Genomic DNA, 19,326 nt, shown 5'->3' with positions numbered 1-19,326 from the left:
AAAAAAGACCTCTCTCTGGATAGATAGATAAATAAACAGATGGCTTATGATAAAACAAATGAGGTGATTTGTTTAAGAATTCGCTAACCCACATGGGTTTTCTTTGTGCTGTTCTTACTCTTGCAACTTTTCTTTAAGTTTGAAATTATTTTGAGAGGACAATTTAAAAAGTCTTAGCAGATTTTCCGTGATGCCAGCACTTTGTATTCTTGACCGAGAGGCATTTTGGTGTTAGGGCTAAAAATGTAGCTTCGGGGCATCCAAATGCTTCCATCTGAATCCCAGCATTCCTATTTACCTGCTACGTGGCCTCTGGTAGCTACTTTATCACTCTGTGCCTCAGTTTGCTCATCTGTGAAATGGGCATGATGATGATAAGAGCATCTACCTCGTGGGCTGTTTGTGAGAAATGAATGAGGTCCGCGTGGAAGAGCAAAGAGCGGCACCATGCCCAGAATCAGCTCTTGGGAAGCGGGCTTTTATGATGCTTTCAAGGAGCCAAGATGAGACTAAGACCAAAGAAGAAGAAGGTGAAGGAAAAGGAATCTTACCTACAAGTTATGAAGAGGCGTGAACTATAATAAATAGAACAGTACAATATGACTCAAATATAGGTGATTTCAAAAAGTGGCACAGAATAGGAAACCCATTAACAGTTCGAACATAGATGCAGTGGATACAGAATAGATGAAGCATTGCAAAGCAGGGGAGAAAGGAAAGATTATTAAATAAATGATATCAGGACAATTGATGTTCCATATGGAAAAAACTAAAGTTAGATCCTTTCTTTAGGTCATACACAAAAATAAATTGCAAATAAAAGACCTAATCATGAAAAATGCAGCCACTTTAAAGTAAAAAACAATTTTTTTAAGTTTCTTACACAAAACAGAGAAACCAAACACACAAAAAGGAAAAGACTGATAAATATGATTGTATCGCATTTAGAGACTTCTGCAGAACAAAGGAGGCCACAAAGATAAAAGATAAGCAACATACTGAGAGAAGATATTTGCAACGCTTGACACAGGCGAATAAGGAATACCCCGAAAAAATATATAAAAGACCAATAACCTAATAAAATTTGGACAAAAAGTAAATAACAGGAAATTTACAGCAAAAGAAAGCTGGTTGTCTGATAAACAGAGGGAAAATGGTTATTCTCACTAGTAACCAGGAACACAGAACCTAAAAACTTGGAGATGGTATTTTGCATCCCTGATTGGCAAAAAATGAGAAGCCTAACAATATTGAGCATTAGTGAACCTGTAGGGGGACATAAGTCCAGGCCTCACTGATGGCGAACAGTTTGGCAATATCCAATAAGAGGAGAATCATGCATGCCTGTGACACAGCAACTCTTCCAGGTGTGTCTCCACCAAAACAGTTGCATGTGGGTGCCGGGAGACAGGACTGAGAAGGGTCATTGCAGCATCGGTGGTCATGCAAAAAGTTAGCAACAACCTAAATTCCATCAGTACAGGAATGGATAACTAAATCCTGATACAGCGTTTCAACAGAATCGTAGAGGCAGTTGGGATGAATTGGTCTGATTCATATGATCAGAATGGGTGGATAATGGAGCATTTTAAGTACGTTGTGGTGGCATGCACATCAAGTTTTTAACACCTAGAAAGCAACACAGGAAGGAAGCCCAGTGAAAGCAGGAATGCTGTTTCTTCTGGAGAGGAGGGGAGGAACACAGGACAGAGGAGGGGCGCCCAAAGAGCTCTGTCTCCATCTCTCATGTTCTGTTTCTTCGATGGATATGTCGATTTATCCATCTACTTTGAAATAATATATCTAAAAACACCCACAAATTTTTCAAGTGTTAATTCAGGGTGTTGAGTCCATGAATGTTTGTTACATTAATCTCAGTTTTTAAAAGTATTCTTAAAATATTCAAAATCTTGTTTTTCAAAAACTCTCCAACTACTCTGTATATGGGAAATAGTGGACCTGGCCTTACTTTCCAGGGTCCCATGTGAGCCTGGACATCACCTGGGGGACAAGGTGGCAATCCGCTCCCACCGTCTTCCCGAGAGCCCTTTCGCACACAGTTCTCGTATACACCCTGGGGTGACTGCTAACCTGGTCACCCACCCTCATAAGCCGTCCATTAGTAAGTTATGCTAGATATGTCCCCAGTCCCTTTTACCAGCCCATAAAGGAAAAGCCCAATTTTTTCCTACAGCTTTTAACAGGCTGTCACGTTATTTTCATTCATAGAAATTTATTTATTGGAATTAACAATATGTATGATTACCACGAAAAATTTCCATACACAGAAACTAAAAGATGCCTCACCATCCCATTTTCTGAAAAGAGTAAATGGATACTATTCATCATTTGCTGTATTGCCTTCCATCGATTTTTGGATAGGTCAGTGAACACATGCAAAATGTGACTATAACTATACAACGGTAACATTATAACCGTCACTTTGTCACTTCTCTTCTGTCCATGTCAGTTCTGAGAAAGTTTTGTCTTTCATTTAAACATATTGGATGTCATTGGAACAGAACATAACTGATTTAGCCAGATTCCACCTGATCATCACTTGTTTCTGGTTTCCACTGTGGTCAGCATTGGTCAATAACTTCCTCTTAAATATTTGGGGGGGGGGGGGCTTTTACCTTATTATCGCATTAGGATAAGTTCCTGAAGGTGGGATTTCTGGGTAGAAGGTTGCAAACAGCTTACATTTTACTACCTATTGCCAAATGGCTTTTTGAGAAGATCAGATCAATTAGCACCTGAATATCCAATAGTGAGTCTCGCCTCATCTCAGATGCTGGCTCCATGCTGTAAATGTGATAACAGACTGAATTCTCTCAACAGCCCTATGTAGTAGGTGCCACCATGATCCCCAAGTTACAGATGAGAAAACTGAGCGCAGCCAGAATGAATGACCTGCCCACGCTCTCGGGGCTGGTAAATAGCAGAGTAAGATTAACATTCAGAGGGTTTAGAGCCAGACACCCACTCCTACCACTACTATCTGTACTACTAAAACCTGAAAGTGCTAACTAGCTGTGACACCTTGGCCAAGTAATTAAGATCTCATCCATAAGATGCAGATAATAATGGAACCTACGCCATGGAATTATCGTGGGGACTGGAGGAGCAAATGCTATGTGTTCAGCAGAGTAGGCGGCACAGCAGAAGCACTCAAAAATGTTCGGTGTGATTATTTCTTTTACTTGTGAACCTGAGCATTTTCAAGGCTCATTGTTTGTAATTCTTCAATGAATTGTGTGTTTGTATAATCTGCACGCTTTTCATTGGATTTCTTAAATGTAACTTCCTTTATCCCCCAGGACAGACTGGTTTGTATACCTAGACAGGTCAAGAGCAGAAACAAGGGTCAGAACTTCGGCCACCTTCTGCCACTTTGCTGGGCACGCTTTGCATTATCTGTCCTGCACATCCTGTTCTTACCATCCCCTCATTGTCACAGTCAGGCACCCATTTCCACGTGCAAACTGATAGGTGTTCAGGCTGTCCGTCTGTCTGACATGCTAACTCCCAGAGGCCAAGGTCTTTGTTCTCTCCTGGGTTTGGTGCAGGCTTCAGACAGAGTCTTGCCCGTGGGAATCACTTTACCCATGTATGGGATGCAAGCTTTTGCTCCGGAAACAGAAGATTAAACACAATGAGTGCCTTTGAGTCTTGACCCAGCGCAAGTCCTGGGAACAAGTATCTTTGCGTAGATGAGGGACGTCCATTGCCTTTTTAAGAAATAGCAATTGATGTCAAAGGAGATTTTGCGAAGTTCCATGGCTCTTTCCTTCTCTGTCTCTATCTACGCATATTTCTAACCCTCATTCTGGGCCTCTGTCTCTCTCTTTCTTCATTTCTTCCTCTCTGTCTGCTTCTCTAGACTTAGGTTTCTCCCTCTCTATCTGGCTCTACTTTATTAGTCTCTGCCTCTGTGTCTCTCCCTTCTTTTGATGCACAGGATTAAAGACGGCTTTAAAAAACAAAGATACCTCTGCCACACGATCCCTCCTGTTTTCCCCGGGCCCACAAGCATTTGTCAGTTGCAGCCAGAACGAAACAGACAAGAGCATTGCTCACTGTTCGGCCAAAGTGGGAAAAGCCGTCTGTCCAAAGGGACATATCTGCACTTTAGGGATCAAGCCCCAATGGGCTCACACTCCCCCAGTTTCCCCCGACTGCGACGCCCCTGCCACGGAACAGCAGCGTCTGCCCCATTTCTGCATCCCTGACTTACCCAGGAGAAGGAGGAACGCTCTCAGCATCCTGGCCCCCAAGCTCATGCTGGCTCTCCACTCCTGGCTCCTTGCAGAGCAGGCACGGACGGCTGTGCGACCCAAGGTTCAGGGGACAGGAGCCAAGCTCCACGTGACGGGGAAGGAAGTCACTGTCACGGCCGGGAGGCTACTCCCTTCCTCTCAGCCCCGTCAGAGGGCAGGGCTGAGGGAAGTCTCTGTGGTCCTGGCCTCTGCCGGGCGGTGGAAGGGAGCTGGCCCCCAATGAGGGCTCACTGTGGTGTGCTGCGGTCCTAGTTACAACCCAGCAATATCTCCTGTAATCCTCCCCACACAGCACGGGACAAATTCTTGCCCAAAAACCCAGGCTCATAAGTCTCAGGGGGGAACGTGGTTGGCCTGGCCATCCGGCTCCTGCTGTAGCACCCATGGCCTTTAACCAGGGACAGGAAGCCCCCTCCCCAGCCCACAGAGCAGCTCAGTCACTCTTTTCGGCCCCGGATCCTTCAAGAGTGGGAGGCTTATGACTCTCTTTTCAGAATTACATGATTTTTGGGGAGGGGTTTTTTGTTTGGTGTTTGTGAGGAAGATTTGCCCTGAGCTAACACCCATTGCCAATCCTCCTCTTTTTTTTGCTTGAGGAAAATTGGCCCTGAGCTAACATCCATGCCAATCTTGCTCTATTCCGTATGTGGGATGCCTCCACTGCAAGGCTGACGAGGGGAGCAGGTCTGCAGCTGGGATCCAAACTCGCGAACCCAGGCCACCACAGTAGAACACACAGAATTTTAACCACTTGGCCATGGAGCCAGCCCCCAGAATTATGCTTTTAAAGACCCAAAATAAAGTACATATGGATTATAAAGTAAATCAGTTATATTGAAATACAGTTATCAAAATATTTAGAAAACAGACATGACATAGAATATATATGCTTCTTTGTCCACACAGTAAAGAGCAAGATCTAATGGCAGGTGACATGACTGCCACAGTCTTGACGTGGTGATAAATGTGAAGGATATTGAGTGTGATCTGTAACAACTGGAATGTGGATGAAAACATCATCAGTTCCTACTAGGAATAAAGTCACCTGTGTGGTGACACCACTGTGGTTTGTCGGCCGTACTCGCGGTAGAAGGAAATGCTAGGCTTCTATTACAGATCACAGGACAGAGATGTGATTTTTTCCCAGCCACATTCACAGACCCCAGGTCAAGTACCCTACGCTGGAGGACTCTTGGTTGTCAACACCGGGTCGACCAGCAGATATGGGGCCAGGTTTCTTTACTTCTCCTTGACATCTGCTTGACCATCAAGCCACCACCTCAAGTGTGCAAGAAATGTCACTTTTTAAAATGTAATCAACTTACTGACAACTGTTGAGCCCCACTGAACTGAGTTGGCAGAAATGCAACTTCATTCTTGGGCTCCTTTGGCCAAATCCCAAAGACACTAGCTCACTGAGCACTTCCCCTGGGCCCGGCACTCTCTTAGAATATGGCATTTATTTGACCCCCATCACAACCCTATGAGTTAGGTATTAGCACGGGCCTTCCCATGACAGAGGAAGAAACCAAGTCACTTGTGGCACCCCCAAATCCCCTCAGCTGGGCTTTGAACCCAGGCCATCAGCTGGCCACCCATGCCCCTCACACTGTGCTGTGACCTCCATGTGTGGGCGCCACCCACTGCTGAGGTCCAGCCGTCCGGACAGAGGTGGTGAGGTTGGCCTGGTGGCCACCGACACTTACTGGGCCCCTTCAGCCTGGCCACTTTTCTCCTTCTGAGTCTCCTGTAAACGATGGACACGCATTGAGCAGGGTGTTCACGAGAAAAGCAGTTTTCTTCCTTTTGGTGCCTTAGGGTTCCATTCTTCCACCCAGATACACTTTATTTGGTATTAAACACTTTGAGTCAGTCTTTGCCTGCACCAGGAAACACACTCTCTCTTGCTTCCCCTGAAACATGTGGACTTCTAAAATTTTTATACCACTTAATAGCAACATTTGTAGGAGAAATATTTCACTTTCCCCAAACAAACTGAGAAAACGCCCGGAAACACGCGATAATCTGTAGACAGCGGTTGGGGACCGCAGGGAAGTGCACCAGGGCAGAGCAAGCCATCCGGGGGCTCCAAGGTGAGCAAAGAGGTCCTGCGTTTACATGAAATCAACCGTCTTCAAATGTTGGCAACTGATTTTAAAATGTCTTCACATGCGGTGGGTCCAACCAAACACCAGTGTGTAACTTCTGCTCTAGAAGACCCCTCGAAACCGCTTCCAGGGCTTGACCTTTCGTATGTAAACCCAGGAAGGGAAGTTTATGCAGCAACTTCTGCTTTTCAGCCTGCCACAACCTCCTGAGACCGGAAAAGAATGCGTCTGCTACAGACTTGAATGGAGAAGGGGGAAATACAGAGGCTCAAAATTGTCCCAGAAGCTAAAATCTGAAAGGATGACCTGGCATCCAGCCAGTGCACCTGGGTGCGAATGGTCCTCTCACTGTGGTGTGAAGACACCCAGCAAGAAAGGGTGCCCCACCCCATGCTCCTATAGTGAATGCCCAGGTCTTAACCTGAGGCTCTTCCTGTCACAGGCGTTGGGATGGCTCCCACTAGACCAGGAGCCTGCGAGGGAGGGACTGGACCATCTAGTCCAGCTCCTGACACAGCACACGGTCTCAGTAGTGTTTGTTGAATATGCAATCAACTGACTGACTTAGCTTACACCCAGGCTGAGCCAGCCCAGCCTCCAGCCTGGGAGCAAGAAGGCTGTGGACCTTACCTGTGGTTGGGAGATGACCTGCTCTGCTAGGCGGAAGACAATGAGCCCTGTAGCTCTGATATTCTGCAGGGTGCTGTCCCTCCTCCAGAGCCATCGCAGTCATGCTGGTCACGCAGGTCATGCTGAAGAAGCTTCTGAATCTCCCAGCACCTCAGCACCAGCCACAGAGCACACAGATTCACGTCTTAGGTGTCTGGAGTCCAAGTCAGGAGAAACCATCAAACCCACCACCATTACAGGAGATTTTTTTAAAAATTAGAGATAGGGAAGATCTGAAACACACTTTGATTTATCAGACTTAACTAGAACTCTGCACCCAACAATTAAAAAATAGCCGTTCTTGAGGGTATTCTGCTAAGTGAAATAAGCCAGACAGAGAAAGACAAACGCCATATGATTTCTCTTATGTGTGGAATCTAAAAAACAAAACGAACGAACAAACAAAACAAAACAAGACCAGATTCATAGACTCAGAGAACAGATTGGGGGTTGCCAGAAGGGAGCGGGTTGAGAAGCCAGCGAAATGGGTGAAGAGGACCCAGAGACGCAAACTTCTAGTGATAAAATAAATAAGCCATGGGGTTATGACCATAGTCGATAATACGGTAATAACTTTGTGTGGCGACAGAGGGTAGCTAAACATTGTGGTGATCACTGTGCAACGTATACAAATGTCCAGTCATGATGTTGTACACCTGAAACCACTGTAATATTGTAGGTCAATTATTCTTGAATTAAAAAATCAAGAAAATAGCTATTCTTGTCAAGCAAACGTGATATTTACCAAAAAAAAAAAAAAAAAGACCACCTCTGGGCCGTGAAGTAACTCTCAAAAATTTCAAAGAATGGGTGACATAGAGACCATATTTCTTACCGCAGCGCAGCTGAGTCAGACAGCAACAAAAATAGATGACATTTCCATATGTTGGATATTTAGAACACTTCTAAGTAACTCGTAGGTCAAAGAAAAAATTACAGGGAAAATTAAAAATAGCTAGAACTGAATGATAATGAAACTGTTTCACATCAGATTTTATGAAATACAAGTAAAGTAATAATTAGAGGGAAATGTCCACATGTAATTAATTATGAAGGAAGGACTGGTAACAATAAAAATCTTGGGTAATATGTTCGTGACAATGTGGAGGAACCTGGAAGACACTCTGTTAAGGGAAATAAGCCAGATACAAAAAGACAGATACCACGGAATCTCGCTTAAACGTAAAATCTAAAACAGTCGAACTCACAGAAGCAGAGAGTGGAATGGTGGTTGTCCCGGGCTGGAGAGAGGGGGAAATGGGGAGAGGATGATCAAGGGGTACAAAGTTTTGTTACCAGCTCTTGGTTAACATCCGCCCTGATATTGGTTCCCCCACAGTGAAGCTGGCATGTATGGGGTTAAAAGTAAAAACCTGCATTCTTAGTTCCCCGGGTCTTTGGTTCCACTCATAGGTAAATGCTTGTTTCTTTAACCTCTGACTCCCTGATCTATGGAGCCAAGTAGAAGTTACAAATTGTTAAAGCCGGATGGCCTCATGCTGGGCTCCCACTAACCGCTGTGGCTAATCACGGGACCTTGAAGTTCTTTCACAAAGAAACTAATGTCCAGAGAATGTCAAGAAACTGAAGCTTCCCAGGCCCCACTCCTTGGCTTCCTGACGTCAGAGTCTACCTTCCACCATGGAGATACACAGCCAAGGACGCTCATCTGAGAAATCCTTTGTCTCCTCCACTGGAAGCAGCCCCAGACACAGGCCGAGGGGAAAACGCTGATGGTCCCCCTCCCCTACCTAAAACCCCAAGTAAAAACCCCTACCCATTTCTTAACAGGGAGCTAGCAATTTTGGGGGCACCAGCCCTTGCTTTTCTCCCTCTGCCTGGCAAAGTAAAGCCTTTCCTTTTCCTCCCAAGACTCTGTTCTCATTATTTGGATTGACATCAAGATCAGAGACCGAGCTTTCAGTAACAGTTTCAGTCATGCAAGATGAGTAAGTTCTGGAGATCTAACGTAAGGCAGTGTGACTGTGGTTAACAATACTGCATTGTATACTTAAAATTTGCTAAGAGGGTAAATCCTAAGGTTCTCATCATAAAAAAAAAAAAAAGAAAAGAAATGTAATTATGTGAGGTGATGGATACGTTCATTAGCTTGATTGTGGCAATTATTTCACAATGTATACGCATATTAAAACATCAAGTTGTACATCTTAAATGTATAAAATTTTTATGTCAATTATACCTCAAGAAGGATGGGGGGAAAATCTTGGGTAATGCTAAAGTTAAGTCGAAAATGTGGGAAAATATGATGTAACATCTTTGAAAATAATCGTCCATTCTCTGGTAAAGTTGAAGATTTGTTTATCGTGTGATCCAGCAATTCTACACTGGAGATATAACCAGCGCACTTTGAAGCCTGTGCATTCAGAGATGCAGAAAAGGATATTTCTTGAGCCTGATTTGTAAGAGCAAAAAAGACCTTGAAAGAACCACAAAACTCATCAACAAGAGAATGGATAAATAATGGATGATAAATTTTTACGATGGAATATTATATAGCTATAAAAATGAATAAACTACAGCAACACAGACAACTTGGATAAATCTTCGAGCTGGGATATTGTGTGAAAAATCAAATGGCAAAAGATTACAAACAGAATGATACCATTTTCAGGAAGCGCAGAAACAAGCGAAAGTAAACAAGAAAGAGTCTGGGGAATACGTGTATATTTTTCATTGAATAATATTTTTTTAAATCATTAGAATGAAAAACACAAAATTGAGGACAGGGAGGGGAAAGGAAAGGAACATGCAGGTAGGATGCAGAGGTCATGTTCTAGTTCTTTAATTGCAAGTTGGGTGCATGGGTATTTGTGTTATTATTATACTTTATTAATAGGAAGATCGTATGCAGAGTTTTTCCCAGGTAAGTCCTGGTTTGTGTCTGTTATCTTAGCGCAATTATAATAGCATCCCCTTTCACTCCCACAGGTTTGACGAAGGCCTAAAGGTTCGGATCATAATTATATAGTCTCCTTATTCACGATCCACATATGTTACCGTGAATTTGATATTGATTAAAGATTGCAGAATTAACATGTAATTAAAACAAATATGAATACCAGCACAGTTGTGTTGATAGCAATTTAAATTGTTTCAACCATTCTAGTCATAAGTACCAACAGCTTTAAAACTTTACACAAGCTTTGACCCATTAGTTCCTCTTTAAGGAACATAGTTTAAGGAAATAATTGAACAAATGTATAAGGATGCTCGACAGACAATGAATGAGAATTAAAAATCAGAACGACACGTAAAAGACAGGAACCAATCTAAATTGGCACACGTCTATAATGAAATAGTAAGCAGACAGGAGAGTGTACACCAGTAAGTGCATATTTTACCCTCGTTGCCTCGCCTGTATTTCAATAAGCAAATTACTGTAGATACCTTTCCAGAGAAAGAAGAAAGATAGAGTTTGTAGGCCAATGTGGTCAGTGGTGCAGCCCACTGGTCCAAAACCTTTTGCAACTAAAGTTTAAAGAAAGTGCAACCTTGGACTATGCAGAAGCAATAACGTGAAAGGGTATGTGTGCATTTGAGGGGGCCACAGGACAGCATACCTATAAAAGTGATCTAACCTTACCAGAAATACGTATACATGTGTTGTTGTTTTAATATTTTTTCCTGATTACAAAACTTATATTTATGCCGTTATGTACACACGGCTTAATTTCTTTCCCTGTCTCTGCATGGCTGTACACAGTTCTGTTACTGACCCAAGAATAGTATTGTGATTCTCAATTTTCTCAAATACAGCCAGGTCATGATAAAAAGTATAAAGTCCATCTAAGGTACTGATGCAAATTTCATTATTAAAGTAATCAATCTTGAAATAATGAATCGCCAAAACCCAAAAGCAATTTTCACTCTCAAGTGTTTTTCCAGTGCCCCCTAGGAGCTAAGGAACTGGGCATCCACTGATGTGACTTTGGGGAAGCCATGGACCAAAGCCATGTCCAGCAGCACAAAACCCCTTTGGCTCAGGGGCTCCTGGCCAAAGAAACCTGGGCATGGTCTGCTAAGAGCCCAGTACAAAGGCAGCTCAGGGAACAGGGCGTGTTTCTCAGGCTGGGCATCCAGTTTCATCCATACTTGGCCATCTGCAGGCTGTGTGAGAACTAGGAAATCTGGTGTATGCAGTATTTCCCTCACTACTGAAAAGGGGAACTTCATTCTCAGGCCATACATTTTAGAAGGTTGCCAAAGTTAGCATGCATCAAATTCGAAAATGTGCAAAAACGCAAGCCAGCCAGATGACTTGTTTCTTGACTTCAGCCTTGAGGAAGGATTGTCTGCTGTCGGGGCATCTCAGGGGATGCAGGAAGCTTCTTAGAGAACACTAGCAAATGTTGGGGGCCTCACACTCTGCCTCATTTTCTCAGGAGGGATTAAAATCTTTCCTGGCTTCTCTGCCTGGGAAGTGAGCATCTACAAATTCTCAATTTGCAAATGGGTTTCTGCCCTGGAATCACAGGAGTTTAGTCCATACACCAATTTCCTTTGCATTAACAAATGTCATCATATGAATAAAGATTCTGAAGATGGATCTCCGTGAAAAATCTCTTCTTACCTACACGAACCCACAGACCTACCTACTCGGGTAATATTCCCACCGGGATAACGCTTACTAAAGTAATGAGACGGGATGGGGAAGAAAGCAAAACTTCTGGAGAGAGAAACAGTGTTAGGATTGAGTCGGGCTTTTTAAAAAGAAATTTAGAGTCTATTTAAAGTCAATGATTAAGAGCATAGACTCAGAGATCAGAGTCTTGACCCTAAACTTAAGCTTTGTGTGTCTTAGTTTCTTCATTTGTGAAAGAGAAATTAAAACGTCCTCATAGGGTTGTTATGAGGAGTAAGTGAATTAATACACGTGAGCCTACTAAACCAATGATTGGCACACTGTCAATGTAAGTGTAAGTGGTTGATGTAATTTTTGTGATGCTGATTGACAAAAAGTGAGCCCACTTGTGAGTGTCTTTTAAAATGAATACTACAAATCTATACTGGGAGATATAATGGTGACAAATAAATGGAGACATCACACGGTCACTCACAGCCTAGCACAAGGTCCCTTGTAGCCCAGCATAGGGCTTCTGGCAGAGGAGTGAGAAGACTAGAGAGCTCCTAGGGTCTAAATTGAAAATTACGAGAAACCGTTGTGGAGAGAGAAGGCAGTGGGGTCATGTAGAAATGGCAGCCTGGAGCTGAAAGGCCCAAGCATCGCAGACCAGGTTTAGGCTCACGGGGAGCTCTCTGCTTGACTCACCCTCACCCAGATGGCCTGGATGAAGCAAAAGAATAGCAGAGCCAGTCCGGCGCCCACTGCAGGTGGTGCATTATCAGCAGGGCAGCGCCGGAAGAGAGGGAACCAATGACGACAGGTGGATATGGACTGGCCTGCCCCTGAGCACATTCTAATGCTCGCTACCTCCACCCTTCCCCACCCTCAGTACACGCACCCTAGAGCTCAGAGGCCACTTGATACTTAGAACCAAGAGGAGGACCAAATTATCAAGCAGCCTACGAGGGCTGCTGAGCTTTATGGCTTTGGAGCAGAGGAAGTCGTGCAGATAGGGGTTCTTGAACCCAGATCACAAAGCCAGAGGAACCGCCACCGTCGCGGCCCCAGCCCTCTCAGTGAGGCACACACAGATCCTGGATATTCCTGCTCCTCATCCTTATCGCAAACCAGAGCAGCTGATCGTCCTACAGTCAGGAGTTCACGGGCGAACATAATGAGATATCTGAGGAGCACACGTGCTGAGTAAGAAAAGGAGAAAAGCTAAACACACGGTGACAGAGGAATTACGGTTAATGGAGCAGAAAAAGACACAATCGTTTAATATAAACATAAAAAAATGTACCCAAAGAAGTAAGAGAGAATGTTGGAAACATTAAGCAGGAACAAGCGGTTATGAAAAAAGACTGAAAATGGAGTCACTGCGTATGAAAGCACGTAAATAAGAAACGCTACAGAGGAGATGAATGGAAGGAAAATACAGCAGAAAAATTAATTAGTGGGCTTTGAAAGCTCAGGTTTAGAAATTCTCTCTGACAACGTCAGAAATGAGAAACAGATTAATAAGATAAAGGTTAAGAAACTCAGAAGGTAGAGGGGAAAGTGTCAACATCAATATAATTGGAGTATTGGCAGCAGAGGAAAAAATGAGAGAAGGAATATTTGGAGAAACAACAAATTAAATTTCTCGGAAACAAAGATTAAAGATATGAGACTGAAATGACTCAAGGAATGTTGAAAAGGATATGTGAGAGGGAAAAAAGGCCTAAGTGTATTTTATTGACATTTAATAGCATCGCAAAAAAAGGAAAAATGCTAAGAGCTTCAAGAGAGAAAATGGACATCAAAGGAAAATGGCAAAGGAAAAAGCATCATAATATTCAATATCTCAACAGAAACAATGGATGCAACCACAAGGTGGAGTGTTGAAGGAAAAAGACTTTAAAACAAGCATTTTACATCCAGCTAAGCTCTCATTTAAATGCAAAGTTGAAATAAAGATATTCTCAGTCATGCAAAATTTCAGAATCTCTTTCAAAACTCTCACAAGAAATATTGCAGCAAGAAAAAAAATTAAGAAGCCAATGAAAGATACTGAAAGTTAAGATTAAAAAAGAAAAATATAAAAGTCTGCTACTTAAATATGGAATTGTCAAAAGAATAGAGAGAAACGTATTTCTACATTTAAATCCTTCTTTTCTCCATTCTTCATTTTCCCTTTCTTTTGATTTTTGAAATAATTATGGATACACTCACACACACAGACATACTTTCAGAATTAAAATTCTAGGTGATACTAATAAGTGGTGGGGTGGGAGGGATGAAGATAAAGACTGGGAGGAGAGCAGATGGAGGAAAGCAAATGCTAAAGCAAATGCCTTATTGCAAGGAAGACATAGGTATTGATAAGCTCAAGAAATCGATGGGGAGAAAACCATAGGGATGGATCATGAGAGGTTAGGGATAAATATCAGAATACTAAAAATAGACTTTAAATTTGAAAAGAACAGAAGAAAAATCAGCTAGTCCAATGGAATGTAAGAAAGGAGAAAAAGAACAACAAAAAGTAGAACTAAGGTAAAAGGTAAAAGAACACGACAGAAAAAAATTGAAATAAAAAGTAATTACAAAATAAGTAAAATAAATGGAAATGGAAAAATATTTTTCTAACTTTGGAGTAAACAAAGATTTCTCAAATCATGAAACAGAAAAAATTGGTAAGTTGTATTTCCTTAAAATTAAGAATTTCTATGCATCAAAAGAAGTCATTAACAGAATGAAAATGCAACTCATGGAATGGGAGAAGATGTTGATAATACGTGTATTTGACCCAGGCCCCATTTCTAGGCTTTCATGTTTCTATAAATCAATAAAAAAGACAAATATTCACTAGAAGAATGGGCAAAAGACTTGAGGAGGTACTTCCCTGCAAAAAGGACATACGAATGGCAAGGAACATATGAAAGGTGCGCAGTTACATTTGTTAGAGAAATACAAATTAAAATTTCAACATGATTCCACTACCTACCCACCAGAATAGAGTAGGTAAAATGATCAAAACGGAAAATGCCGAGTTGGTGAAAACGTGGAGCCACCGGCTGGCTCCTCTGGCGCTCATGGGTGTGTACGTTGGTACAGGTGTAAAAAGCCCGGCGGTCTCTACTAAGGTTGAACATGCATACACTATGACCAGCAATTCCACTTCTAGGTATAGACCCGGGAGAAATGTACACGTGCGTACGTGTGTGTGCGCCAGGAGAACTGCCCCAGAATGTTCCTTGCAGCCCAACTAGTGATAGCAAAAATCAGGAAGTCACCAAAATGCCAACAACTAAGTAGATAAATAAATTGTATATTTCCACAACAGAATTCTATACAGTGATAAACATGAACAGTCAACATCTTCACACAACAATATAGACTGATCTCGCAAACATGATGTAGCAAAAGATGTCAGATGCATTTATGTAAAGTACAAAAATCGGTCAAATTCATGTACACTCTTAAAAGTCAGGATGGTGGCCTCCCCTGGTGGGTAGTGACAGAGAGGGGGCACAGGGGACTTCAAGGGTGCTGGGAATGCACTGGGGGCTTCACCCAGGCTCTTTCTTTTAGTGAAAATTCCTTTAGCTCTATATTTGGATATACAAATTTTCTGTATGTATATTGAACTGCAAAAAAAATTTAAATATGTAAATAGGGATAACTCACTCATTATAACACAGAAACACTAGTATTGGGCTTTTTAAAATTCTGCATATGTTGTCCATATGTTGTCCAAGACATATTTTAAAAAGAAATTCATAAAAGTTTAAAATAAGAAAGAAAAAATATAGCAAATACCGAAAATGGTAGCAATTTTAATATCGAATAAAACAGAATTTAAGGGTGCAAAATACCGTGAGGAGAAAAGATAGATATTATTATACTGGCAAAAAAAAAGAAAGAAAAAATATAATGATCATATGTACGTAGGTACCTAAAAATATAATTTCAAAATACATAACGCAACAACTAAAAGAATTACAGGGAGAAATAAAACAATAGTTCATTACAGTTGGAGAATGTCATACATCTATTTTGGAAACTGAGATATCAAGTAGACAAAAATAAGCAAGAAGTAGACAGTTTGAATAACATCATAAATAAGCTCATACCAGTATATTTATACTCAACAAAGAGAGAATACAGATTTTGTGACACATCATTTCCTCTCCTCTCAGGTGCCAATCTTTAAAAAAAAAAAAAAGTAAAATAAAATAAAATGAGAAGGACAGATTTTAGTCAATTTTTTCTGTAAAAAAAAGCCGAAATTAGCACAAGAAGAAATAGACACATTAAAGACACCAATAGCAATCAAAAAAATTTAAAAAGTGATCAAAAACATTCTTCCTTTTGAAAGTCCATGTTTACATTGCCTAATAAGTCAGTTCTACCAAATTTTACGGGAATAAATAATTATTATATATTTTTTACAGAAAAAAATAAACTAAAATCTGGCCTTCTGACTTTAATGAAAGCTTATATTACCTGGAAGCCCAAACTGGATAAGGGTAGTGCAAAAAGACATTCACATGTGAATATACACATAAAATTCCTACATAAAATACTAACAGATCAAATTTAACTGCTTACTTAAAAAAAAAAAAGCTGATAAACTATGACCAAATAGGGTATATTTAGGGGGATTCAAGAATGGTTTAAAATCAGAAGACTCTATCAATATAATTCACTATATTTGTGGATCAAAGGAGAAAAATTACATGGTCATCTGAATAGATAAAGAAAATGCATTTAATAAAGTCCAACATCTGGTATGCTTTTTAAAAAAGCGGCTGGTGTTAAAAAGGAAGAAACGAAATTGTTATTTCTTCCAAATGAAATGATTATCTGAATAGAAACTTCCACAGAATATACAATTGTGCACATTAATAAAGCAGCTAAGCCACATATTTGAATACAAAGCAACTGTATGAACAATAGCTTTCTTCTACAGCAGCAAAAATAAATTGAAAAATATATTCAAATGTTAAACTACTCTTCACAATGGCAACATAAATTATAGATTAGCTAGAAAACTACTTAATGAAGAACGCACGAATCATTTTTGGAGACATAAATTTCTGGTAAAGGACATTAGACTGAATAAATGCAGAGAACATCGTGTCTATATATGGAACAAGTTAACGTTATAAAGATGACAATTGTCTGTAAATTAATGTATAGATTCAACGTAATCACAAAAACTCCAGATGAATTTTCAGAAGCATCACATGCTGATGTTAGAACTTATCTGGTAAAATAGAAGACCAAGAACAGCTAGAAGATTTTGAAAAAGGAGAGCATGAGGGCAGGACAGAGATGAGAGCTGCTGGGGGAGGGAACTTGCCCCAACAGATGTTAATGTGTACTTATGAAGTAACAGTGATAGTAATGAGAAGACGATGATGATGATGGTGGAGGTGATGCTGCTGATGACGGTGGTTTCTTTATACAACCAAACATCCTTTTCACTGCCCTTCATTCTTTCCTGCATCTCTTAGCTTCCATCTGGGATCATTTTCCTTCTTCTGGAGGAACACCCTCTGTGTACTTTTCAATGTGGGTCCACTAGTGACAAATGCTCTCAGTTCTTTCTGAAAAAGCCTTTACTTCATTTTCATTTTGATAGGATATTTTTGCTGGATATTGCTGGATTTGAAGATAAGTAATAACTTTCTTTTACCATTTAAAAAATATCATTTCATTGACTTTTATTATTTTTGTCTAAAATTCCGCTATAAGCAACAGAATATCCAGATTGTGTGTAGTCTGAAGCTTACAAAATTCAGAAGTGCTTATTTAAAAAGAGAATACAAAATTAGTTTCAATAGTGGATATTTATTTAGAATGAGAAGAAATCACAGAAAATTATAAATTTATAAAAAGATAGAAATACCACAAACATCAAAAATCTAGAGAAACAGAATAATATTTTTATTAATTGCCTGAGAAAATTCCATAATACTTTTTTCTCTGTTTTTTTTGCTATGTATTCTTTCATGGCTTTTCATATGACAACTATTTTTTTAAGAGAAGAGAAAGTTTCCCCCATGGCCGAATGGTTAAGTTCACGTGCTCCCGCTTCGGCAGCCCAGGGTTTTGCCCATTTGCATCCTGGGCATGGACATGGCACTGCGCATCAGGCCATGCTGAGGTGGCATCCCACATGGCATAACCGGAGGGACCTACAGCTAGAATATGCAACTATGTGCTGGGGGCGCTTTGGGGAGAAGAAGAAGAAAAAAAAAAAGAAGAAGAAGAAGGAGAAGATTGGCGACAGAGGGCCAATCACAAAAAAAAAAAAGAAAAAGAGTTTCCTCTAGCACGTTTGAAATTTATTTTTTGTTACTGATTGTTTATAAAAGTTTTTAGCATCATTCTTTATTAGTAATTCAGTAAAAAAAAAGTTTTTGCTTGTTGTCAAAATTGGGGAAATCCATATCAAGTTTCCTTCATATGTGAGCTGTAAGATTTGGAAGAATTTCTTATAGACAGGCTTCTGGATTCTGTATGTTTCAAATGTTTTGTTTCTTTGCTTGCTTGCTTTTCTCTACTCCCCACATATTCCCAGGGCAGTCGCCATAAGCATGCCCGCACTAAGATGCAACCTTTAACCCTACACCTTTGCGGCATGGCAAGTTATTATAATAGGGAGTAAAAAGGTGTTGCTGAAAACTGTGCCTATACCGTAACGATATATGTGAAAGTGACCAAGAGCCACATAATTATATCCTATTAAACTAAGCTAGATGAGTTTCTAACTCAACTTCCCTTTGGTCTGATCCCCTCAAATCCTGGAACTACTCAAACATGATCCATCATCGTGGCTAGTGTGTCGAAGGAAATTGAAGTGAAAAAAAAAATAAAGAGCAATCTTACTTAATTCGTTAAAATATCTTACTAGCATGTTTATAAAAACCTATGACCATGTAAACAGATGCCTCACAAGAGTTCCATTCAAGCAAGAAACCCCGAAGTTTAAGCTTCATTGGTGTCACAGAACTCCATCTCTGGCAGTCTATCTTACTGTTGCTTTTTTGAGATAATTTTTCTTGCTGCTTATAGCTTTTCTTTCGTCTTTCATTTCTACCAGTTTTACTCTGATGTGTCTAAGTGTGGTTTTCTTTTGATTTATCCTGCTTAGAGTTGTTAGGACTTCTTAAATATGTGGCTTGATGTTTTTCATTAGTTTTAGAAAATTCTCAGCCATCATCTCTTCAAATATTTCTGTTTTATTCTCTCTATCCTCTCCTTCTGGTACACCAATTACACATGTGTTAGACTGCGTCACTGTACCCCCTGTGTCTGGTATAACATCTTTAGTGTCTTTATCCTTTTGCTATGCCATGCTTCAGTATAGTTTTCTTATAACCTATCTTCCAGTTCACTAATTCTTCAGCTGCATGTAATCTGATTTTTAACCGTCTGTTGAGTTAATTTTGGTTATTGTAATTCTCAGTTCTAAACTTTTCATTTGAATCTTGTTTATACTTTCCACTTCTCTGCCAAAATTCACAATCTTATCTTTTATCTCTTTGAACAGAATAAGTATAGTTCTTTCAAAGTCTATATTCCAATAGTTCAATCTCCTGGACACTATGGGTCTGTTTCTATTGTCTATCGCTCCTCTTGCTTTTTTCTTTCCAGTGTGTTTTATCATCTTTTCACATGCCTGTTTTTCATT

The 19,326-nt window shown here is 40.6% G+C and overlaps 1 protein-coding gene across 12 annotated transcripts in view; it reads right to left on the bottom strand.

Moving 5' to 3' along the window:
* TMEM273 (transmembrane protein 273) overlaps positions 1 to 19,326 on the bottom strand; it is a 112,668-nt gene that overhangs the window by 29,000 nt on the left and 64,342 nt on the right. For 7 of the 12 annotated variants that reach the window (XR_011496524.1, XM_070493179.1, XM_070493167.1 and 4 more), the window contains exon 3: positions 7,019 to 7,211. Coding sequence is in view for 10 of the 12 variants with exons in the window: in XM_070493179.1 (XP_070349280.1) it covers positions 7,019 to 7,139 (121 nt within the window). In the remaining 2 variants the exon portion in view is untranslated. Of the gene's footprint in view, positions 1 to 4,237; positions 4,426 to 7,018; positions 7,212 to 19,326 lie in introns of those variants that run through there. The other 5 variants (XR_011496528.1, XM_070493203.1, XM_070493183.1 and 2 more) reach the window with 4 other exon arrangements.

Source organism: Equus asinus, chromosome 2 (assembly GCF_041296235.1).
Source record: "Equus asinus isolate D_3611 breed Donkey chromosome 2, EquAss-T2T_v2, whole genome shotgun sequence".
NCBI lineage: Eukaryota > Metazoa > Chordata > Mammalia > Perissodactyla > Equidae > Equus > Equus asinus.
Note: the sequence above shows the minus strand (reverse complement) of the source record. Positions and strands in the feature narration are given on the sequence as shown.